This window comes from Oryctolagus cuniculus, chromosome 21, assembly GCF_051225735.1.
Source record: "Oryctolagus cuniculus isolate XC-2025 breed Fujian yellow rabbit chromosome 21, ASM5122573v1, whole genome shotgun sequence".
Classification (NCBI taxonomy): domain Eukaryota; kingdom Metazoa; phylum Chordata; class Mammalia; order Lagomorpha; family Leporidae; genus Oryctolagus; species Oryctolagus cuniculus.
In genome coordinates, this window is record NC_142887.1 from 7,175,052 (window position 1) to 7,199,699 (window position 24,648).

Genomic DNA, 24,648 nt, shown 5'->3' on the forward strand with positions numbered 1-24,648 from the left:
AGGGCTGGGGTGTGTGTGAGCAGGGCTGGGGTGTGTGTGAGCAGGGCTGGGGTGTACATGGGCAGGGCTGGGGTGTGATGAGCAGGGCTGGGGTGTACATGAGCAGGGCTGGGGTGTGTGTGAGCAGGGCTGGGGTGTGAATGAGCAGGGGCTGGGGTGTACATGAGCAGGGCTGGGGTGTACATGGGCAGGGCTGGGGTGTGTGTGAGCAGGGCTGGGGTGTGATGAGCAGGGCTGGGGTGTGTATGTGGAGGGGGCCGGGGTGTACATGAGCAGGGCTGGGGTGTGTGTGAGCAGGGCTGGGGTGTGATGAGCAGGGCTGGGGTGTGATGAGCAGGGCTGGGGTGTGATGAGCAGGGCTGGGGTGTGTGTGAGCAGGGCTGGGGTGTACATGGGTAGGGCTGGGGTGTACATGAGCAGGGGGCTGCGTGTGCACTGGCATGGCCTGGCGTGTACACAGCAGGGGGCTGGATCAGGAGCACAGCCAGGGTCGACCCAGCTCTGACACGGGACGCAGGTGTCTATGCCAAATGCCCACCCGCGTCTCTCTGGTGTCAGCACAGGAACAGCACAGCCCCTCCTGCTGCTAACACCAGCTCGGGAGACTCATGGGGGATTTTCACATTTTAATTCTTTTTGTTTTTGTGCAACTGACAGTTTTCCCCATTTACTCCATTTATTTAAGCAGCAAAATTACTTTTAGAAGAAAACTTTGATCATTTGTGTGAGTATTGAGTTGGACGCTCCCTCCTTCTGTCTTTGCGCGGCCAGCGGGGTGACCCCTCGGTCCACGAGAACATCTACAGGATTTACTGCAATGATGTACACGGAGCTTTATAAAGGGCAGACACACTGGACACCGAATTATTCTGCACGCAGCCAAGCACCAGGAGAATGTGGAATATGTCATGTACGTTTCTACTTGTAAGAGTGTGCTTGCTTGCAGGAAGAGAACGTAATGGTGATATTTTAAAGTCCAAGAGGAAACTCTCAAAATGCGCAGGTCAGTCACCTCAGGTCAGGGCACTGCCGCCCTCCCAGCACCGGTGCCCCCGGCTTGGTCAAGTTTTGGACAGGAGGCGTGCGCTGAGCCAGGCTGGGGAGCCAGGCACAGCCACAGCCACAGCCGGAGGGCAGCCCTCTCACGGAGCCCCCGGCCGGCCGGCATCAGAGAGTGCCCCAGGTAAAAGAAACACCTTGTTTTTGGCATCTTCCCTGAAGGAGTGCGCTCAAAGCAAGGCTCAGGGAATGCTCGGGGCGGAAGCGCTTACTGCAAACCCTGCAGCGCTGGAGTCAAGAGGAGCCGGGCCAGCCCCTGCCCTGCCCGCCAGGCTGCAGCCCGCCCTCGGGGAGCCGGGCCAGCCCCCGCCCTGCCTGCCAGGCTGCAGCCGGACCTGGGGGAGCCGGGCCAGCCCCCGCCCTGCCCGCCAGGCTCCCCCAAGTGCACCTGCACGGCCATTCCGGGAGGGCAGGGGGCCGAGGCTCTTTTACTCCTGAAAACAGTAGGCTCAGATCATTAGAGGCAGGTGTTGGGGCTGGCAGCAGGGTGCAACGGGTTAAGCCGCCAGTGACACCGGCAGCCCACGTGAGTGCCGGCTGGAGTCCCTGCCATTCCGCTTCCCATCCAGCTCCCTGCTAATGGCCTGGGGAAGCAGCGGAAGACGCCCCACGTGCTTGGGCCCCTGCACTCACGTTGGGAGTCCAGATGGAGCCCCAGGCCCCCGGCTTCAGCCTGGCTCAGCCCCAACCGTTGGGGCCATTTGGGGAGTGAACCAGCAGACGGAAGACCTCTCTCTCTGTGACTCTGCTTTGCAAACACATCTTAAATACAAGCCAGCAGATGCTAAGGGAGGGGTTCATTTGCAGATGAGTCAGGAAGCTGGCAAGGGAGCAGGAGGGAGGCGAACCGTTCCCTGGTGTGACTTCAGCCCCACCCTGCCCAGGGCCACTCAGAGGTGACCGCAGTGGGGGCTCGGAGCTCAGTCTTCACCCCCACGCCCCGTCAGCCACTAGCAGGACCACCCCGGAGGACGGCAATGCCCAGGGTGCCGCAGCCAGCAGCAGGAGCTGGGAAAAGGCGCCCCGGCGCCCCAGGTGTGCTCTGACCACAGGTGCAGCGTCTCGGCACAAATCCCACTGCTGTGGGCTGAACTGCGTCCCCAGACACTCAGCGGAGCCCCAGCGGAACCGCAGACACGGCCTTCGGCGGGGAATTAAAGACAGATGGGCGCCGGCGCCGCAGCTCAGTAGGCTAATCCTCCGCCTGCGGCGCCGGCACTCCGAGTTCTAGTCCCGGTCGGGGCGCTGGATTCTGTCCCGGGTGCTCCTCTTCCAGGCCAGCTCTCTGCTGTGGCCCGGGAAGGCAGTGGAGGATGGCCCAAGTGCTTGGGCCCTGCACCCACATGGGAGACCAGGAGGAAGCACCTGGCTCCTGGCTTTAGATCAGCGCAGCGTGCCGGCCGCAAACCACGGGCCGTAGCAGCCACTTGAGGGGTGAACCAACGGAAAAAGGAAGACCTTTCTCTCTGTCTCTCTAACTCTGCCTGTCAAAAAAAAAAAAAAAAAAAAAAAAAAGGCAGATGGGCGTGGGTATTGGCCTAGGTTTAGACACCAGTTACGTTACAACCCCTGCATCCAACAGTGGAGAGGCTGGGCTCACACCCAGCCTCTGCTTCTGACCTCAGCTTCCTGCTCACACACACCCTGGGAGACAGCAGTGACGGCTCAAGTATTTGGGTCCCTGCTCCACTCACACCCCAACCTCCGCCGCAATGTGGGAGACCAGGATGGAGTTCCCGGCTCCCGGCTTCCGCCCGGCCCAGCCCTGGTTGTTGTGGGCATCTGGGGAGTGAACCTGCAGCCGGGCCTTCTCTTTGTCTCTCAAATATGTAACATTCTGAGCAGAGTCAGGGTGGGTGGGAGTGTCCCGTGGATTTTCCATGCAGGATGGGTCTGTCTGGGCACCCCCACCCCCACCCCACGCCGACCTGAGCCTGCAGGTGTGCAGCAGCTGGAGGAGAGCCAGGCACATGGGGCGCCCCTGTTGCCCGGCTGGGTCCATTCCTTCCTCGCGCTCCCTGGCTCAGTTCATGCTCTGGCCGCCTTCAAGTCCCTTCAACTTGAAAAGACAACTGGCCATAGACGGTCAGCGATTGACCGGCAAGTACCGAGCACTTGAAAATATCTGTGAGAGCAGGAGGCTGGGGTGGGGGTGGGGGCGGAAGCCTGGCAGGCAGGAGCACGCTCCCCTACTGTGAGGCTTCTGAGCTGAGCAGCCCTGGGCTCGCCCGGGGGCCTCGCCAGCCCCCCCCCCCCCACTGAGTGCGACACTGCCCCCTGCAGGTGCAGGGGTGGACACCTCACCCGCGGGCAGTGGGCTTGGCTGCCTTGGACCACAGGACACCGTGGATGTGACACGGCTCAGTCTTGGGTGGGGTGAGCAGGAGGGCTGGGTGGTGACTGGGAGGACAAGCCCACTGGCTCCACCCCAGCCTGGCCCCCAGATAAACACAGGGAGGGTAGAACAAGCTCGGCCCGCAGCCTGCAGCCACCCCCACCGGGGCAGGCTCTTCTGCAGCCCTGGGAGCCGGGGAGAAACACCAGGACGTGGGTGCTGCTTTCCGAGTGCGGCATCACGATGGTCACAGATGCCACGCTCGCCTTCCAAGCCGTGGACACGGGTCCGATACACGGCGACTCGGGGAGGGGGCTCTGCAGTCCCACAGGTCACGGAAAACACAGGCGCCAGGCTCAGGGCAGGGATCGGAGCACGGCGCTGGAAGGCGAGCAGGGGACGGCTGTGTGGGTGCAACCTCCACAGCCCACACGCTGCCAGACGGGTGAGGGTCTGCTCATCCACCTCCGTGCCAGCAGCCTGGGGACTGAGCGACTCCTAAAAGCACCACAGGCGTCTCCAGCCGCCGGCTGCCCGCTGGGCTCCGCTGTGGGCGCCCAGGTCAGCTCCAGTGTTCTCCTGAGGCCCGAGCTGCCGGAGTTGGTGGGGGAGGAGGGGTGGTTTGGGGCAAGACCAGGGCTGAAGCTGGGCTGTAGACAAACTCGACCTTGACTTAGGTTTGGAGTAGGTCTACAGGTGGCCGGTGAGGGGCTGTCAGCCTTCCAGAACCACCTTTTTTTTTTGACAGTCAGAGTTAGACAGTGAGAGAGAGTCAGAGAGAAAGGTCTTCCTTCCATTGGTTCACCCCCAAATGGCCACTATGGCCGGCGCTGCGCCGATCTGAAGCCAGGAGCCAGGTGCTTCTCTTGGTCTCCCATGCGGGTGCAGGGCCCAAGCACTTGGGCCATCTTCCACTGCACTCCCGTGACACAGCAGAGAGCTGGACTGGAAGAGGAGCAACCAGGACAGAATCCAGCACCCCAACCGGGACTAGAACCTGGGGTACTGGCGCCGCAGGCGGAGGATTAGCCTATTGAGCCGTGGCGCCAGCCCCAGAACCACCTTTCAGGATCTGTTTCTCAGGCAGCCGCCTGTGGCGCGGCCGCCTCTCCCTGGCCTAACCAGCAGCACCCCAGGAACCCAGTTTTATGAGCCAAACAGGGATGCGTGATCTGACAAGGCAGCCACGGCTTCCATGGCTCCCACGACTGGACCTGGAGACTGACCAGAGTGCAAACGCGCCCGAGGGCCACTGCAGGAGCCCGGGCTGGGAAGACACTGCGCTCGGCCCCTCTGGATGAAGTCACAGCTGGCAAGGGCTCCACAGTTCTGCTGGAAGACCCCTGCAGGCAGCCCCCAATCATGGAATTAGGGGAGCTCGGTGCCAGCGGGGTCCCCAGATAACTGACGGAGCCCGTCCTGTCCTGCGGGCTTGAATGCCCCCACACATTATCCGCGGGGGCTGTGCAGGGGCCGCATGGCTCACAGCGACACTGTACAGACCGGGCCTCCACCAGGACTCCTCCTGGGGTGGGAACACCACATGCCGCAGCCCCTGGGCCGAGCCCAGCGCCCCAGGGCAGCCAGCCCAGCTCCAAGGACTCAGGACTGAGTGGACTTCACAGGTACCATGATACCAGAGGATCACGGCAGACGAGCCCGTCCACTCCCGGATCCAGAACTTGAGAACGGTGCCTCACGAGGCTCGGGGACTTGGCTTGTGTGCTTCCTGTAGGGTTTTGGGGTGGCAGCCGGTCGTGAATTGTGTAGGTGGGCCCCGTATCAGAGCACGCGAGAGGCAGAGGAATCGGAGGGGACGTGGCCATGGAGGCAGAGATGGGGGTGCAGCACAGCACAGAGCTCACTGCCTGGGCTGGCTCCCAGCCAGGGCAGGGGCAGCCTCCGGACAGCCAGAGGATGGAGTCTGCCCTGGGGCGAGCTCCACCAGGAATGAATTCCGCGAAGCCCACGCTGGCTTCCGCCTTCCGGGACTGAGATGGCGGCTCTGAGGGAAGTCACAGGAGGAGCACGTGGCCGGGGGCAAGTGCAGGGGTGCAGGGCGCGTGACAGGGCAGAGGCTTCCCGCAGCATCAGAGCCCCGCCCTTCTCCACCGTGTGCTGCACGCCCGGCTTCCCCAAGCCCTCCTGGTGGAACCGGGCGTCTGGACAGCCACTTAGAACGACACTCGCACTTCCGTACTCCTTGTCGCGTACACTGGAACACCTCAAAGGTGCCTTGTGTGTGTAATGCTGAAGCTATCACTACCGAGAACAAAGGTGACTTAGCGCTGCAATCTGAAGTGGACTGGGCACAGCTGAGCCCGCATCCCACGCAGGCGTGCCTGGGCTTCCGCCCCAGCTCTGCTGCTGATTCCAGCTTCCCTCTGTGCACACCCTGGGGGGCAGTGGGGGGCCAACGGGAGGCTGGGCTGAATTCCAGGCTCCTGGCCTTGGCCTGGCCCAGCCTTGGCCGTTCCAGGAATTTAGCGAGCAAACCAGCAGATGGAATGCCTCTCTCTCTCACGCGCGCACATCCACCCACGCACTCCCTGTCTGTCTCTAAGTTAACTGGTAAATAGAAACCCATCTCAGGACAGCAGCGGCCCAGGAGAGCACGAGTGACACTGGGGGAGGTGCCAGCCGTTGCTGGGATTTCCTGTCTTGCCCATTTTGCCGAGTGACCCCGCATCCCTCCCAGGAAGCGCCTCTGCACATGTTCATCTTCGGGGTAAACGAGCCGCTTCCCCAAGGACGAGTGCTGGGACGCGGGGGACGCAGGTTCCCTGTCAGCCACGTGGGACAGGGGACCACAGCGAAACCCCAGCCTGGGTGCCCCTCCCCGGGGATCCTTTCACACCCCCTTCCCTGCCTGCAGCAGCCCCCCTTTCTGTTCCCCCATGCGTCCTTTCTGTTCCTGTCCTTCAGGGGTGACCAGAGGGAACACCCACGAAGACGTGTCCAGTGTGGAGCAGCTGGCAGGGGGCTAGGGAGGCCCCACCTCCTGGGCACACAGCCCGGGGTCGGGCCAGCCCCTTGTGGGTGGCCCCTGCTTAGACTGGCTGCCAAGGCACGGAACACGGCAAGTACGCGATGCCGCTGCAAGATGAGGAACCTGGGCCTCTACCTCCCCGGCTCTTCTCAGGCGCTTGGCGAGGAACCGGGGGCCCAGCCCACAGGCCCCTGGGAACAGAATCCCCCAGCCAAGCCTTCTGGTGACGCCGTGGGTCCTGCCTCACGACAGGCCCCGAGCCGAGCCCTGTGAGGATGGACGGGATCCCCAGGCGCCTCTGTTGCACACCAGCAGGTGGCAAGGCCACTTGGCCTCTGCTGTCCAGGTGGAGGTGGGGGGGCCGTCCTGCTGACCCTGTCGTCTGGGTCCTTACCTGAGTCGCTGTCAGACTGCCTCGGGGGCCCCCAGTGTTCAGGGCCCGGGAAGTGGGGTCTGCATCTGATTCAAGGGACGGACTTCCACCTGGCTTCACCGTGCTCCCCAAGGCTCCAAGTGAGAAGGCAGCCGAGTGAGGGCACGCCTGTCAGGCGTGTGCTGGTGGGCGGGTCGAGTGAGGGCACGCCTGTCAGGCGTGTGCTGGTGGGCGGGTCGAGTGAGGGCACGCCTGTCAGGTGTGTGCTGGTGGGCGGGCCGAGTGAGGGCACGCCTGTCAGGTGCGTGCTGGTGGGCGGGCCGAGTGAGGGCACGCCTGTCAGGTGCGTGCTGGTGGGTGGGCCGAGTGAGGGCACGCCTGTCAGGTGCGTGCTGGTGGGCGGGCCGAGTGAGGGCACGCCTGTCAGGTGCGTGCTGGTGGGCGGGACGAGGGTCTGCTATCATGGCGCAATTCCAGGCACTGTGAGGCACCAGCTCCCCAGGCCAGTTCAGGCCGGTAGGAGCCGGTTTGTGCACTCCAAGGACACCAGTGCACCAGCTCTCTTACAGGCAAACATCTTCCAGGACATCGGGCAGGAAAGCTGAGCGCAGGCCCAGCCCCCAGCATTGGTCAGCGCGGGTCTAACCCAGGGCATAGACAAGTCTGGAAATTGACCCTGGGCACCCTGTCCAGAGAGGATCAGAGCAGCTGGCCCGGGGCCACGCATGTCTCAGCTCCCGCCTCGGCAGACCCGACTGGGTTCCGCGGGTGGTTCCCGGAGCCTTGGAAACAGGCTTCTGGCAGAGAGGCTCAGAGACCCGCCCCACAGGAGTCTCGCCGTGCGTCTGACCGAGGGCCATTCACACAAACTAACCCACTGTGCGTCAGCCGTTCACCCCATCTGCATAACCAACGCTCATCCTGTGGGTCCATCAGACATGATGTGCATTCGATTGAGGACACTGAACGTGGCCCCTGGCCTCCCACGTGCACCAGGGACCCCGCGCACGCTTCTTCCTGGCCTTTCTTTCACACATTCAAAGACGCCGCCCCGAGCCCTGACCCCGACCCCACCCGGACGTGCCTGGGGTACCGAGCCGGCCAGCAGCTCAGGGCAGGCGCTTCTCTGGTTTCACAGGAAGGAAGGCCCGAGGGGCCGAGGTTCTGATGTCCAAACGGAATTAAAATGCGGAGGAAGAATCGGTTTTTCTCTGCGGCCGACTTGCAACACGCACGTAGGAAAACGCGTCCAACAGCGGAAGGGTCGTTCCCTGCCCGCCGACCCCCACGGGGAAACACCGAGACTGTGTCCCAGGCCCTGAAAGGGGTGACGCATCTTGACTCCAAGGTCACCTCAAGGAAAAGGAGAAGCAGACAGAGGTGGATGCGGAAGGGGCCCTGCCGGCTAAGAATGCGTTGGGGAAGAGCCCAGTGCTCCGAAGGCGGAGGCGGCCGGCTGTTTGCACCAGGCTAACTCCGCGCGGCAGGAGGCTGTGACGCGTTAGAAACGTTTCTCAGGAACGCTTAACGTCGGAGAAAGTGTTTCCAACACGAGCAGACAGCAGAGCGCCTCCAATCTGCGTGCATACCGTGACGCGAGTAGCTCTACCACGGGAGCCGACGCACCGAGCCCCGGCAGGCTACCGAGGGCCCTTCCCGGGCACCAGGGCATCGGTACAGGATTTCAGGTCCTGTCTCTCAAGCAACTGTTTTTCCAAATAGCTTAAATCAAGTCTGCGCTGCTTTTCCGATGGGAAAACAGCTGTTTTAGATCACAGCACAGGTGTCTGAGAACTCACCTGGCAGCTTCCTGGGTGTGACCGGCCGAGGGCTCACTCCAACACACGCAGAAAACAGCCCCGTGTGGGCAGGTAGCCTCAGCTCAGCTAAGGAGGGTAGAGCCCCGAGGGGGCGCCCGGGGCGGGACACACAGAGGACCCCACTCCGGAGCCCAGTGCCGGCGCCTCCAGGCCTCTGGGATGGGGGTTCACAGCTCCAGGGAGCAGCCGTGGATGCGGGCTGGCCCGCCGGACGGGGAGGGAGGCGGCTTACCTGTTGCGCGCTGCCTGTGCCAGGCGCTGGCAGGACACGGTGGCGGTGGCATGCTTCCCGCCGTTGCCCACCTCCTGCTTCACGGCCCAGTGCCGGGGCTCGCTGGGCTGGGCGCTCAGGATCCGCACCCCCTTCTTCACCTTGGCTCTGTGGGGAAGCAGAGGGGCAGGAGAGCCACAGGTGAGAGACCCGGCCCGCCCGGAGAGGCGCCCGCTCCGCGGAGTAGCACCAGATCGTTTCGCCTTCCCACGCCTCTCACCGCAGCTGACGCAGGTTCACGGGCGAACCGAGGTGTCAAGGCAGCAGTGGGAGGGAATCTGCCCCAGACGAGCGCTCGTGACCTCGCAGCCCAGGTCCAAGGGCAACAGGTCCTGGACACTCCCTGGACGGCAAGGTGCAGGGGGAGCACAGGCGGGACCTCCCTGGAGGGAGGCGACAGCAGTCAGCGCCTGTCGAGTGTGGATTCCGAGTCTGACTGCTCCGTCTTCTGCGAGAATCGTACATGGCTGGGCACGTGTGGTCACATGACAGCTCTATAGGGATGGCTGCCACCATCAATCCTTAGTCACGGAGGGGCGAGGCAAGGCCCAGGAAAGTGAGCCCCCACCCCGAGAAACTGTGCACCCCCTCTCAAGTGGGCTTCTTGCAGGCACATCTGATGAGGTATGAAGTGTTTGCTGTCACAGCTCGGGGAGGGGGGGTGGATGCGGCAGGACGCAGGACGGCTTCCACCCCCGCCACCAACCCCACAAACGTCCCACCCAGACCGGCAACAGCGCCCAGAGCTGAGGATTCCCGGGACACGTTTGTCGCCACCGCACCGCTTTGTAGCCAGGTGACCTTGGGGGAGGAACAGCCGTGGGCCTGGCTTCACCCCTCTGTGACCAAGCACTGGTGGTGGCAGCCATCACCGTAAAGCTGCTGTGTGGCCACACGTGTCCAGCCACGTACAATCCACACAAAGACCGGAGCAGACTCGGAGTCCACACTCCACACGCGGCTGCTGTCACCTCCCTCCAGGGAGGTCCCTGAGCACTTCCTGTGGCCTGGCTCAGCCTCCACAAACATGAATGAAGACCACGGCTCTCCACATGTGCACCTGCCCACCTGGACGCGTCCATCCCCCCCTCAAACGCCAACCCCTCCACGTGAGCCTCGGTCTTCCTGTCAATCAGCCAACAAAGACAACGGCACGCTGCGCACGAACACCTCCCCGTGCTCTCTCAGGCCCCTCACGGAGAACAGAAGGGACGCTAACGCAGGCGTGTGCCTGCGCACGGAGAGGAGGGGCAGCGGCAGCAGCTCCCAGAGTGTGCAAAGCAGGTGCACACGGCAGGATGCGCCCTTGGCCGAGGGCAGGTGGCCACTAGAGGGCGCTCTCCGGCCTGGGCCTGGGGGAGGGAGCATCAGGGTGCCATGGGGAAACAGGTACACACTGAGCAGTTTCTCTCTCCCAGGCTGGGATCCCAGAATTCCAGAGAATTCCACCAGTCTAGGAGCAGAAACAGGAGGCTGCTGACACCGAGGTGCCTCCAACCACCCAAGGGTCCCCTTCCGGTCAAGCCTGTGGCTGGCAAGTCCTGGCCGTGGCTCAGTTTTTCGTCGCTGGTCAGCCCCTCCCACCTTGCATGAGAGGCAGGCAGGGACGGTGGCACGCCATAGCAGGTGAACGGGGCGGGCCGGGGCCAAGCCAGGGGGGGTACGGCCCCTGCAGGGACGCGCATGATTGACGGACGATTGTCCACACCCTCAGGGGCAGCAGACACAGGGTGCTCACGGAGCTCACGCCGAGGGGGTCAAGCACAGACACACCGCTTGAAAGGGAAGATGGCGGGTGACCGAGGATCGGGTTGAGAAAACGCCCCGGGAAGCCGAGGAGAGGCCGATACAGAGGAGACTCCCAGGTCCAGCGCAGCAGAAAGTAGGACAGGAGGGGACCATGAATGGACAAAAGGACAGGAGTTCCGAGCTCTGGAAGAGCCCACGGCCAGGCGGCACGATGGGACGTAACGGACCCCGGCCCCTGGGCCACACGGGTCAGCACGGTTCAGACACTGGGTGCGGGGAAGTCAGATCGACAGTCTCGCAGGCCGGGAGGGGGCCTGCATCAGAATGGATTCAGAGGTCACAGCACAGAGTGGCCACAGGAGCCTGGCGCTGGCCCTGCCTTGGGAGAGGGGCTCGGCTGCTTCTTGTTCGTCCCTGGGGAGGGGGCACAGCTCAGTGGCCGTCGGTGTGCAGCTGGTGTTGCAGGTGGCCGGGAGGTGACCTGGGGTTCCCAGAGTCAGCACCGTCGGCACCACGGGCACCGTCATTCTCCATTTCCTGCCTCGGTGCCGAGCACGGTGCCGGACTCGGGGATTCAGGAGTGGGCTGACCGGTGGCGCCTCTCGTCCTGTCTGGGTACCTGCGTGGGCCGCGTGCCGGGCGCACAGCACGCTCACATTTGCTGCACCCGTGCAGGACACGCCCCTCTCCAGAACGGGCTGGCACCGGGTGCTCCTCGGGGAGGTCAGTGTTCAGCACAAAACTCCCACCCAGGAAGCCCAACCTCCACCCTCCGAGCCATCTGTCGGGGGTGCCTGCAGTCTCTCAGCTCCCCCAGGGCGCTGGGAGCTGCGGGCTCTGTGTGGGCTGGGGGTGTAGGTGTGGCCTCGGCCCCCGCCCCAGGGGTGGGAACCATCAGCTGCTATTCGGGCTTCTCTCCCCCAACCTGCACCTCGGAGGGCGACCTCACAGGAGACAGGGCCTGGGCCGAGTAACGGAGCTACGGGAGGGCGCTGGGGCCTCTGGGAACCTCACGGACGCTGTGGGGACACAGAGACGCCCTCTGCCAGCCAGGAAGGCGGGCCTGGCGGCTCCTCCTGGGGGACCTCAGACCTGGGACAGAATCCACTCCTGGGGGCTGAGGCTCTGGGGGTGCACCTTGCTGCAGCTGACGACACAGAAGGGAAGGCGGAGTGCCGGCTCCACAGTCCAGCCCGGCCTGGCCCGGCTCAGCCCGGCCCGGCCCGGCCGCCGACCGTCTTTCCACCAAGCAAGGCTGGTCTGTCCCTCGTCAGCGTCTGTCCCCCCCCTCCCCCCGACGGCTCTCGGAGAGCGGCAGAATGCCTGCGAGAGACAGGCTCTGACCCAGGACCAGCGGTGTCACCCTGGCCCTGCAAGTCCCCTGAGTGGGCGTGGCCACTGCTGGGGTCACTGTGGCAGCCAGGCCACCAGGTGCCCACCAGCGGTCAGCCTTGGGCTGAGCGTGCACTTGGTCTCCCCAGGTTTCGTCGCCTGGCCCTCCCTCAGATGGCTGGCTCGTTTGCACACGCTGGAACGACACTGACTTTACAGTTTGTCTTTCCATAACTACCCCGCCCCCGCTCCCGCTTGTTGCTTTAGAAAAGCTCTTTGGAAAAGTACCTCTCCATGCAATGCGGGCAGGTGCACAGGGAGCTCCTGAATCCACCGGAGCCAGCCAGCCACGCACCTTCCCACACGCACCCTCCTGTCCCAAACCACCCTGTGCGCACAGGCCTTCCAAGCACGGGAGGGAGGGGCGCAGCGGGGCCCAGCGCAGTGAGGATGCTGACACACCGGCTCCTGTGTTTCCCTGCACAGCCTGAGCTGGGTGCCAGCCCCCGCCCCCACCCCGTCCCCTACAAGGGGCCCCGCGACTCTTCAGCCCGTGCACCAGTGTCTTCCTGAGCCGGGACCACTGAGCTGCCGGGGGCTGGGTCCCTGTTTCCTGCCCACTCCTGCCGCACCCCATCACTCCGTGCTGAACTACCTGTCAGAGCAGACCTGTGCCCCGAGACTGAAGCCGTCAGGAACCCCTCTCCCCAGCTCTCCCCAGCTCCAGTGGGGCTCGGCCAAGTTATCAGAAGGGCAAGGGTGGGGATTTTAAAGGCACAACCAGTTTGCACTCTCATGCCCAGCAAACAAGATTTCCTATCAGAACAGGTCTCTGTGATCTCAGGAAGAAACGCATTTATAGGGCTGGCGGGTTCAGCAGAATCCACTCCAGGCTCACATGCCTCGCTGGATTATGCTGACGTCGGTTCCTCTGCTCATTAAACTGACACTCGTCGGAGATACCCACACATTTGTCTTGCAGAATAGCCACGTGCTGGGCTGTCGGATCTTTGAGCTGCCTCCCTCCTGCCTGCACATCCTGGATGTTCCCTGTCAGCTCTGGGAGTGCAGCCAGGTAAGGGCTGCACCCCTGTCTCCCTGTGAGCTCTGGGAGTGTGGTAAGGTGCGGGCTGCACCCCTGTCTCCCTGTTAGCTCTGGGAGTGTGGTCAGGTGCAGGCTGCACCCGTCTCCCTGTGAGCTCTGGAAGTGTGGTCAGGTGCAGGCTGCACCCCTGTCTCCCCGTCAGCTCTGGGAGTGTGGTCAGGTGCGGGCTGCACCCCTGTCTCCCTGTTAGCTCTGGGAGTGTGGTCAGGTAAAGGCTGCACCCCTGTCTCCCTGTCAGCTCTGGGAGCGCGGTCAGGTGCGGGCTGCACCCCTGTCTCCCTGTCAGCTCTGGGAGTGTGGTCAGGTGTGGGCTGCACCCCTGTCTCCCTGTCAGCTCTGGGAGTGTGGTCAGGTGCGGGCTGCACCCCTGTCTCCCCGTCAGCTCTGGGAGTATGGTCAGGTGTGGGCTGCACCCCTGTCTCCCTGTCAGCTCTGGGAGCGCAGTCAGGTGCGGGCTGCACCCCTGTCTCCCCATCAGCTCTGGGAGCGCGGCTAGGTGTGGGCTGCACCCCTGTCTCCCCGTCAGCTCTGGGAGTGCAGTCAGGTGTGGGCTGCACCCCTGTCTCCCCATCAGCTCTGGGAGCGCGGTCAGGTGTGGGCTGCACCCCTGTCTCCCCGTCAGCTCTGGGAGTGCAGTCAGGTGTGGGCTGCACCCCTGTCTCCCCGTCAGCTCTGGGAGTGCAGTCAGGTGTGGGCTGCACCCCTGTCTCCCCGTCAGCTCTGGGAGTGCAGTCAGGTGTGGGCTGCACCCCTGTCTCCATCAGCTCTGGGAGTGCGGTCAGGTGCAGGCTGAACGGCTAGGTCAGGACGCATGCAGAGGTGCGTGCTGTTGGCCGCTGTGTCCTGTGCTAAACTATTCATGAGATGAGTGCATGGGAGGCAGCGTGTGCCTGCGAGGCGCGCTGCTTGGCCGTCAGTCTGGAGTGGCTTTGAGTGGAGGCATCGCTCCGGAAACAATCAAAAAGCAAAGTGAACTTTTGCCCCTGGAACTGAAATCCCGCGGAGTGCCAGTAGCTTCAAGCAACTTCTCCTGAGCCCACACATCCGCCCATCCAGATCTGAATGCCAAGGTCGTCGGTGGCTTGTAGCCGAGGGGTCCCCGCCCCATCCACCTGCACTCTGGGCAGTGGTTCTCAGCCAGCGGGCATCTGGCAACGTTGGGGGACAGTTCTGGCTGCCCCGGACAGGGGTGGTTCTGGCACTTAGTGGGAAGAGGCTGGGGCACTGGCAACCATCTGGCCCCTGGTGTTGTCAGTACCGGGGCTGGGAAACCCTACCCTAATTCTAAGGCTGAGCACACAGGGCCCGCTCAGGGTTTGGCAAGGGAGAAGGCACCACTTTGACGTGCCTCCCCCAACACTCCCGGGCACCGGCGCCTAAGGCTCCGACTCTTTATCTGCACCAGCGCGTGCCCTGGCACGGCGCTCTGACCCACTGGAAGGAGGACAGTCCCTGCTGCGGTCAGAAGCATTCCGTATCAGGCACCGACAGTGAGGACGCTCTCCAAAGGGAGACGCCCCCTGGTGTCTGGCACAGGCTGAGCGCAGGCCAGCAGGAGACACAGCCTGGCCTTGGCGAGGCTCTGATCTGCCAGGCCAGTGTGGAGGCTGGGCAGGCACCAGCACTCAGCGCCGCGTGAGCCGGTGCCGGTGTCCGGATGGAGCACGGTGAGACAGCAGGCGCGTTTATCATTAACGTGTCCAGTATCAGCCAGGCTCCCTGCTAACCGCACTGAGCACATCCCATCATTACCCTCCTTTGTAAACAGGAGAAAAAGTAACGTGGCATGGCCGAGACATCAGCTCACCCTCACACAGTGTGTGGCAGTTGGCAGCAGGCCTTTGCCATCCGGCCCCAGTGTAAGAACAACTCGTCTACACTGTCGAGCAGTAAAGGGATCGCGATCCATGAGCAAGGATGCACGTCTCTGACACATGCCGTAACTGCCCCGCCGTGGGAGGGTGTGTGCACCCACCGTGTGTGTGCGTGCACACACACATGCATGCAAATATGCACATATATGCACACATGCATGCAAACACGCACACATGAACACATACACACATGCAAACATACACAGATGCAATCATACACACATGCATGTAAACACACACATGAACACATACACACACAAATACGCACACACGAATGTATGCACACACATGTATGCACACATGAACATATATACACAGAGATGCACATACATGCAAACATGCACACACACAAATATGCACATATATGCACACATGCATGCAAACACCACACATGAACATATGCACACACACGCAAATACGCACACACATGCACACACGCGAACAAACAGGCCCCCCCACAGGCACACATGCACACACACACTCCCTGGCTAACTTGATGGGCAGCCGGACCACTCGTTGGTCGAGTCACTGGTGCAAAAGAAGGTATAAATAATAAAACCGAAAAGGGCAGAGAGCCCGTCCGTCAGCGTGTGGCGGCTCCGTAAGCACCGCCGGGCATCTGCGGCTCCCCGAGTGCCCGCACGGCCTGGCCCACGGAAGAGGGCTTCCGGGCAGCTGGGCCATCAATATTTGACGAGGCGACCTACTAACTCGCGCCCTCCCCCGCCCCCAGGGCCCTGCGCCTCTCAGCAGCACGCCCTCGGCGAGGAAGGGGCAGCACCTGGTAATGGGCAGCTAAGAACCGGACAGCCCCCCTGGGCTCCCAGGTTGGGAGGCACCACGCGCCAGCCATGTTCTGAGCCCTCGCTGCCAGCGGTCTCGTGTTCTCCGCACGCGGGGGTGCAGCCACCGTCACTGTCCCATTCCTGCACAGCCTCCCAGGGCTCCGTCCACGGAAGGGAGGCCAGAGGAGGTTGGCCCTCGCCACCTGCTAGGTGCGTTCCGCACTCCCTCAGGGCCCTGCGTGCCCGTGCTGGGCCTCCCTCCCCCTGCCTCTCTGATTTCATTCTGCGACCTTCGCCCCGACAGCCAGCCCCTCATCCTCACTCTCCCTCCTCGTGTCCACACCGCCATCAGCACTGCCAGACGGCCGAGCATGTCTCGGCAGTGTCTCCCCCTCCCCCACTCGGAGGTCAAGGACGCTGCGGTTTCAGTGTCCCCGTCCCCACCCGCCCTGTCCTGGGCTAAAATCCAAACCCACCCCCGGCCAGGGAATGGCATCAGATGGCCTGGGGAGGCCACTGGACCGGAGCCTGCAGCCACCCCAGGGCTCGACTGAGCATGGACACTGCTGCCACGCGGCGCTCCGGGCTCAGGAAGCCAGCTCGAGACAGACGCTCATCTACGTCCACCACCACCGCGTGACGAGGCGGGCGGTGCTGGTGGGCGTCCTCACGGGGCTCTGGCATTTTTTTCTCAAGGTCTCGGGAGAGTTTACATAGCTCGCACCATCTCATGCTTCCACCACAACGCCCATAGCACAATAAAAATAAATGAGAGAGAGAAAAGGTATATATATGAGAGAGAGAGAGAGAATATGGGGGATAGAAGATATGTATATATATATATGTATATATATATATGAGAGAGAATATGGGGGATAGAAGATATATATATATATATATATATGAGAGAGAATATGGGGGGAGAGAAGGTATATATATGAGAGAGAATATGGGGGGAGAGAAGATATATGTGAGAGAGAGAGAATATGGGGGAGAGAAGGTATATATATATATATGAGAGAGAATATGGGGGGAGAGAAGGTATATATATGAGAGAGAATATGGGGGGAGAGAAGGTATATATATATATATATATGAGAGAGAATATGGGGGGAGAGAAGGTATATATATATGAGAGTGAGAGAGAATATGGAGGGAGAGAAGGTATATATATATATGAGAGAGAATATGGGGGGAGAGAAGGTATATGTGAGTGAGAGAGAATATGGGGGAGAGAAGGTATATATATATATGAGAGAGAATATGGGGGGAGAGAAGATGTATGTGAGAGAGAATGAATATGGGGGGAGAGAAGGTATATATATGAGAGAGAGAGAATATGGGGGGAGAGAAGGAGAGAGAGAGAATATGGGGGGGGAGATGGATCACAGGAAAGGACTTCTCGGAGCACATGGTTCCTTAACCCCCCCTCCCCTGAAGACTTCCCTTCACATCTCGCGGTCCCTGAGACCACAGCAGCCAGGGTGGGGACTGGGCAGGCAGCACTGGCCAGAGAGACTGGAGGTGGCCACTCACAACCCACCCTCTGATACCCCGGGAAGGGCACCTGCACCTGCTCCTGCTGGCAGTGAGGAACGGACAGCTGCGGGGCAGCGGTCTTCCTGAGGGCCCCTCCCTGAGCAGGCGTGGGCAACTGCCGCCGTGAGAACTGCCGAGGGAGGGCGGCCCCCTCCCCACAGGGCTCGGGGCCCCGGCACCCAGCCCTCCTGGGCGGGCAGCGGCGTGACCCTCCTGTAGAACAGCACGCTGACAGCACTGAACCCACCCGCGCCAGGGCCTGGTTTTGAAGGACACTGCAGCCCAGGCCTCACCGTGGGTTTCTGACCGTGGAGTTTTGACAAGTACACTGGTTCTCTCCAATTCACGAATTACTGCTTGTGGCTTCCTTTTTTGATGAACTGCACCCCGGAGTTTGCTTTCTAGGGTTAGAATTATATTCTTGGTTAAAAGAAAAGTGAACAAGGAATGTAAGAAGTACGACCCACGGCCATAAAGGACAGCCAGCATGAGAGCAACGCAGGGCTAAAGCCAGCAGGGGGCGGGCTCCCTGCAGGAAGCCACGAGTGGGCGAGGGCCGACTGCCCCGGCTCCCACCTGAGCTGGCAGCGCCAACACCACACCTGCACCTCCAGTGCCACCAAGGCAGAGTGACCAGAACTGCAGTCCACACCTCTCCCGATGCTTCCCAGGACAGCTCGAGGGTTCAGCGGCCGTCGACCACGCGAGGGGTCTCTAACAGGTCCATAGAAAATGCAGACTGAGAATGAACTGCGTGGACGTCAACAGCTTTTCACCACAATGAACTGTGAACCCCTCTCTCTGTCGTCTCTGAAGTGCCCTCATGTAATCCCCATCTTCCCTCGCCCTTTTGTTTTATTTATTTGCGTAGCTGAACTTGTGTCTATGGAATGCAGCCGTCCCCAAGGAGGTGGGAACTGGTTCAGGAATGAGCTGACCCTGCGTGGGTTGAGCGGAGCTCTTGGAAGAAATTTTCCAACACAGCAACAGGAAAGAAAGCCCCCTTTTAAGCTTAAGCTCGGAGATGGTGGGCTCTTGGCTGCATTTTGTCTTAGGCAATGGGGACGCAGGCAGACCTGTGACAGCGCCATTCCAACGCCTGGGTCCAACTCCGCCCTCCGTCTGGTTCTGTCTCCAGACTTTTCAGCCTGGAAAGTGATTCAATTCCTTTGGAAGGAAAGAGTGTGTTGGGAACAGGAAGGCTGGCATCCTCAGGTGTCTCAGTCAGCACCATCCGTCTCTAGCAATTTCCAGTCTCGCAAAACTGAACTCTGTCTCCGTTAAACACTAACTGCCCACCCCTCGCTCCCCAGCCCCGGCTACACCGTTCTACTCTCCCTCCCTGTCTCCCCTGTCGCTCCTTCCCCACCCCGGCTACCTCCATCTGCTTTCTGTGTCTGTGCCTCTGAGGGGCCGTGCAGTGCTGGCCTTCGGTGGCTGCCCCGTCTCACCAGGCACGGTATTTCAAGGCCTCTCTTTTTCAGGCAGAGCAGGGTCTCCCATTCCTCTGTTAACAGTCCCTTGAGGTGAGTCAGTTTCAGCACTGAGTGACCCTGCTGTGGACGTGGCCATCAGACCTTGTCTTTTTTTTTTTTTTTTGACAGGCGGAGTGGACAGTGAGAGAGAGAGACAGAGAGAAAGGTCTTCCTTTTGCCGTTGGTTCACCCTCCAATGGCCGCCGCGGCTAGCACGCTGTGGCCGGCGCACCACGCTGATCCGATGGCAGGAGCCAGGTGCTTCTCCTGGTCTCCCATGCGGGTGCAGGGCCCAAGCACTTGGGCCATCCTCCACTGCACTCCCGGGCCACAGCAGAGAGCTGGCCTGGAAGAGGGGCAACCAGGACAGAATCTGGCACCCCGACTGGGACTAGAACCCGGTGTGCCGGCGCCGCAAGGTGGAGGACTAGCCTATTGAGCCGCGGCGCCGGCCCTAACCTTGTCTTTCAATTCTGCTGTGTCTGCTCCCGCGAGTTGGTCTGCTGGGACACTCTGCTTGCTCTGAATCCCTTTACCTGCTCTGCTAAAGCAAGGGTTTTGTATCTGTTACTGTAGCATGGACTACTGTACCCAAACGAATACATCCTTACGTTCTTCAGTGTTCTGCAGAGTACACAGGACCGGACAGAGGCTCAGCAGTAGACAGACGTAGCCTCGCCTAAAGGTTCTAGTTCCTGGCCCCAAGAGTGTCCCCATGAGCGACCATGCACCCCTCCCTTGACGGTGATGGTGGCAGGATTTTCCCAGAGATGCCAGCCAGCTTGCCAGGGTCACCGCTCAGCAACCGTTTGGGTGGACAGGAAACACATCCGACCTCACTCAACATTCCTTACACACAGGCACATGCCCAAAGGGTCAGCCTGGCTGGGCGGCTGGCACAGCGGCCAGGACATCACCTGGGTACCCACTCCCGTACCGAAGCGCCTGGCTTGAGTCCAGTTTCCTGCTCAAGTGCACCCTGAGAAACCAGATGCTGGCCCCACTGCTTGGGTCCTGCCACCCACGGGGGCGACTTGAACTGAACTCCTGGCTCCTGGCTTCAGCCTGGCCCAGCCCTGGCTATTGTGGACATTTTGGGAGTGAACCAGAGGACGGCAGGTCTCTCTCTGTGTCTGTCTCTAAACCAAAGACTAAAACTTTAGGAGTTGGCGCTGACTTCTCTGCTTGCTGAAGAAATCAGAAGCCAACTCCAAGTGTGGGCAACACTCGAGAAGCTGGGCTACACATCGCGCGTGATCGCCCCCACCCTCCCAACCTGGGAGCGAGCGGGAAGTGAAATGAATACAACAGAACCACACAGCACCACTAGGAGAGGCCGACGGAGGCGTGCAGACGAGAGGGGCTATAAGCCAGGGAGAGTTCGGTGCTACCTGGGAGGGGGCTGGAATCCGGACAGGCTCCACTGAGGAGGCTGCGGCCCCATCTGGCCTTGCCACAAGCAGGTCTAGGCGCCAACTGTGCTTACTAGAGTAGAACTGTGTGGCTCGTCGAGTCCCCGCGGGCCTCCGAGGGCAAAGCTCGACTGTGGTGCGGCCGCCTCTGACTTGCCGTGTGCATTGCTAATTGTTGTGACAAGATGTTACCAGGGGCTGCTGGGAGCCACCACGGGATCACGAAGTCCGGGGTTGCTGAGCCGGCGTGGCGCGCAGGGCTCCTCCCCCGCGGTCCGGCCATGTGTCAGACCAGTGTGTCCCGTCTGCTGCAGGCCATGTGCAGCTCTGCTCAGCTCTGGCCAGGGAGGCGCGAGGGCCTGACACATTCAGCTACAGGGGAGGACTGAGACTAAGTCCTGCATGAATAATTTCTATGAGGATTTTCCCCGACTGGCCCTGTAACACAGCAGTTAAGCACTCGATTTTGGAAGATAAACCATTAAGTTTCGGCACCAAAAAAAAAAAAAAAAAAAAAAAGGTGGTTATTTATATGGAAGGTTTGATGTCCTGCAAGAACCTTACATGCTTTAAAAGTATGGTGGGGGGCTGGCGCCGTGGCACAGCGGGTTAAAGCCCTGGCCTGAAGCACCGGCATCCCATATGGGCTCTGGTTCTAGTCCCGGCTGCTCCTCTTCCAATCCAGCTCTCTGCTGTGGCCTGGGAAAGCAGTAGAAGATGGCCCAAGTGCTTGGGCCCCTGCACCTGCATGGGAGACCTGGAAGAAGCTCCTGGCTCCTGGCTTCGGATAGGCGCAGCTCCAGCTGTTGTGGCCATCTAGGGAGTGAACCAAGGGATGGAAGAATTCTCTCTCTCTCTCGCTCTGCTTCTCCTCTCTCTGTGTAACTCTGATTTTCAAATAAATAAAATAAATCCTTAAAAAAAGTATGGTGGAAGGAAGAAACACGCCTGGGAGCTGGTTCTAGTCTTGAGGCCTCACGTGCAACGTCTCGTACACAGGGTGGCCTACAGGGTTTCTGTGACCAAGGCCCTGTCTTGTGGGGCAGACCCTGATAGCTGCGTACCCTAACCAAGGCTCCATCCGTCTCCACTGCTGAGCACCCAGTCGGTGCTGTAGACTCTGAGGGAGCCATTCGTTCAGGTGCAGTAATCCGTTCAGGTGCCACCTTTAGCAAGGTAGTTAAATGACAAAGGAGGCACAGCCTACAGGGCCTTAGGACTTCTGGGAAGTATTTTCCTTGACCTTAAGAGCCATGAAATATGCTGTAGTCCAGGCATGGTTCTTACGAAGATTTGACGCAAGGAGATGCAGCGGCCACCTGGGGACCTTGGGATGGGTGGGAGGCCAAGGGCTGCCACACTCAGGATGGAAGAGGGAAAATTAAATCTGTCAAGTCTGCAAGGTACTGGTGACCACTCCGAGGGCGCTGCACCTGCACACTTCCTGTTTCATCAGATGATAAAGCCACCTACCAGCAAAGCACTCCTTACTGCTCTTCCGCTCTTGCCCAGAGCAGACATCACTAATCAAACCAACGATCCTAGTGAGAGGTCTCCTGAGCCCTGCAATGTCCAGCGGCCAGCGTATGAGGAGCCCTGTGCGCTCTGCTGGCCTAGAGGATGCACGAAGTGCACAGCACCCCACGGCACCTACAGTGTGCTTGGCTTTGCTTCTACCAGCAACGCGCGGTTCACCGTGACACCGCACACAACGCAGGAGAACTCGACGCCACGTGAAGACGAGAGATTTCCTCTTCGCTCAGTGTTCGGACTCCTTAAGAGATGGGCCGCCCTGATGACACTGTGGACAGCGCAGGTGCGACAGGCAGGAACGCACTGTGATACCCACCACCCACAGAGAGAAACGTGGGCGCGGACGGCGGGAGAACGTTCCAGCACCCTCCACGCCTACATCAGGCGCCGACGTTTACCACTCAACTTCCTCAGGGGCTAAGAACTCGTATTAAAATTCACATCTACTTAAAAAAGGAAAACGGTGAGAACAGGAAAGAGAGAGAGGAGGAGGAGAGGATGAGGAGGCAAAGGAAGAAGAGGAGGAGGGACCAGGGTGGAGCAGGGAGAGGAGGAGGGACCGGGGCGGAGCAGGGAGAGGAGGAGGGACCAGGGAGAATCAGGGAGAGGAGGAGGGACCAGGGAGGAGCAGGGAGAGGGGGAGGGACGGGGCGGAGCAGGGAGAGGGGGAGGGACCGGGGGAGGAGCAGGGAGAGGAGGAGGGACCGGGGGAGGAGCAGGGAGAGGAGGAGGGATGGGGGAGGAGCAGGGAGAGGAGGAGGGATGGGGGAGGAGCAGGGAGAGGAGGAGGGATGGGGAGGAGCAGGGAGAGGAGGAGGGATGGGGAGGAGCAGGGAGAGGAGGAGGGATGGGGGAGGAGCAGGGAGAGGAGGAGGGACAGGGAGGAGCAGGGAGAGGGGGAGGGACAGGGAGGAGCAGGGAGAGGAGGAGGGACAGGGAGGAGCAGGGAGAGGGGGAGGGACAGGGAGAAGCAGGGAGAGGAGGAGGGACAGGGAGGAGCAGGGAGAGGAGGAGGAGGGAGAAAAGGATTTCACCTGGGCAGCACCATGGAAACCACACCCGAAGCATCGCGAGAGTGTTCTCCACCCTTCAAACAAGCAACACCCGAAACGAAGGGCTGAGCTGGAGCAAGACGAGAGGATGCCCACCCTCCACACAGCACTGGGTGGGGCTGGGAGGGCTCCACACTCACCCTCCACAGAGAACTGGGTGGGGCTGGGAGGGCTCCACTCACCCTCCACAGAGCTCTGGCTGGGGCTGGGCAGGGCTCACACTCACCCTCCACACAGCACTGGCTGGGGCTGGGAGGGCTCCACACTCACCCTCCACACAGCACTGGTGGGGCTGGGCAGGGCTCCACTCACCCTCCACAGAGCACTGGGTGGGGCTGGGCAGGGCTCACACTCACCCTCCACACAGCACTGGTGGGGCTGGGCAGGGGTGCACACTCACCCTCCACACAGCACTGGTGGGGCTGGGCAGGGCTCCACACTCACCCTGCACACAGCACTGGCTGGGGCTGGGCAGGGCTCCACTCACCCTGCACACAGCACTGGGTGGGGCTGGGCAGGGGTGCACACTCACCCTCCACACAGCACTGGGTGGGCTGGGCAGGGGTGCACACTCACCCTCCACACAGCACTGGGTGGGGCTGGGCAGGGCTCACACTCACCCTGCACACAGCACTGGCTGGGGCTGGGCAGGGCTCCACTGCTTGGAGAGCCGTGGAGCACGGATCATTAGTGGAAATGCTGTGGTGAGCAGTGTGGAGTGGCAGGTCAGGACGCCCACATGCTGTCCGAGTGCCCTGGCGCACGTGCGGGCTCCACCTGTGGTCCAGCTTCCTGCCGATGTGCACCACGGGAGGCAGCAGATGATGGCTCATGGGCTTGGGTCTTTGCCACCACACGGATGGGGTTTCTGGTTCCTGGCCTCATCTTGGCCCAGTCCTGGCTACTGGGCCTTGGGGGGGGGGCTTCAGACAGATCTCTGTGTCTCTCTCACGATCCCTCCCTGACACCCTATCTTTCAAATAAATAAATAACAAATAAACAAACGTTGAAATAATTAAATGCATGCTCTACAGTGTGTTTAGTCCTCGGGATTCAGTGGCGACAAAACCCAGGAGCACAGTTGTGCACTGGAGTCTGCGCACTGCGGCGCTGGACCAAGGACAAGACAGGGGCAGCTCCAGGGGTTCCTCAGGACGGCCCTCGTGTGCACCTGCTGTCCCGAAGAAGGATGACATGGACCTCCTTGCTCTGAGAAACCCCAGCCTGGCCAGGAAGACAGGGCCACCCTGCCCAGAGAATGGCCAAGAGGCGTGCAGCGCGTGCACCCTCTGGGACACTCTGTAGCAGGGAAGGCCGGCGGGGCACGGCAGGTGTCGGTGCCGACACGGAACATTCTCCGGGACGTACGCAGGAGAGGACGATCGATAATGCGAAGTGGCCTGAGATGCGGTGCCTCACGTCTAAGCCCCCACACAACCACCAAACACGCTCACATTCTACACATGAGATGCAAATCAGACCTGGACCACGTGGAACACGGGGTTCTGCTCGCTCCCCGTCAAGCACTGCTCCCAGCTCTGCAGACGTAACACTCGCCGCCCTCGTGCAGAGCTGGGGGGGCACCTTTGCTGCACACGACAGGTGGAGGAGGAGAGGCCCAGGCCTCAGGTAACCTGCCCGAGGTCGCACAGCTGGCGAACGTCTCAGCTGGAATTCAGACCGGGGGCCTCTGGCCTTAGAGTCTGGAATCTAGGAATGTGCACACGTGTGCACACACACACAAGTGCACACACACGCGCACACCTATGAGTACTCCAAGGGGCTGAGAGCAGTGACAGCTTGAAGCTTTGAGATACAAAGAAATATTACTTCCACACGTAACATTTCCAAAAGGTGCACATTTAAAATCTAACAGTAAGGCCGGCGCCACGGCTCACTAGGCTAATCCTCTGCCTGCGGCGCCGGCACACCAGGTTCTAGTCCC

At 61.1% G+C, this 24,648-nt stretch overlaps 1 protein-coding gene across 1 annotated transcript in view; it reads right to left on the reverse strand.

The window, feature by feature from the left end:
- TMEM132C (transmembrane protein 132C) overlaps positions 1–24,648 on the reverse strand; it is a 270,517-nt gene that overhangs the window by 79,925 nt on the left and 165,944 nt on the right. Inside the window, exon 3 of the mRNA XM_089323220.1 lies at positions 8,809–8,955. Within this exon, the coding sequence (XP_089179346.1) occupies positions 8,809–8,955 (147 nt within the window). The remainder of the gene's footprint in view (positions 1–8,808; positions 8,956–24,648) is intronic.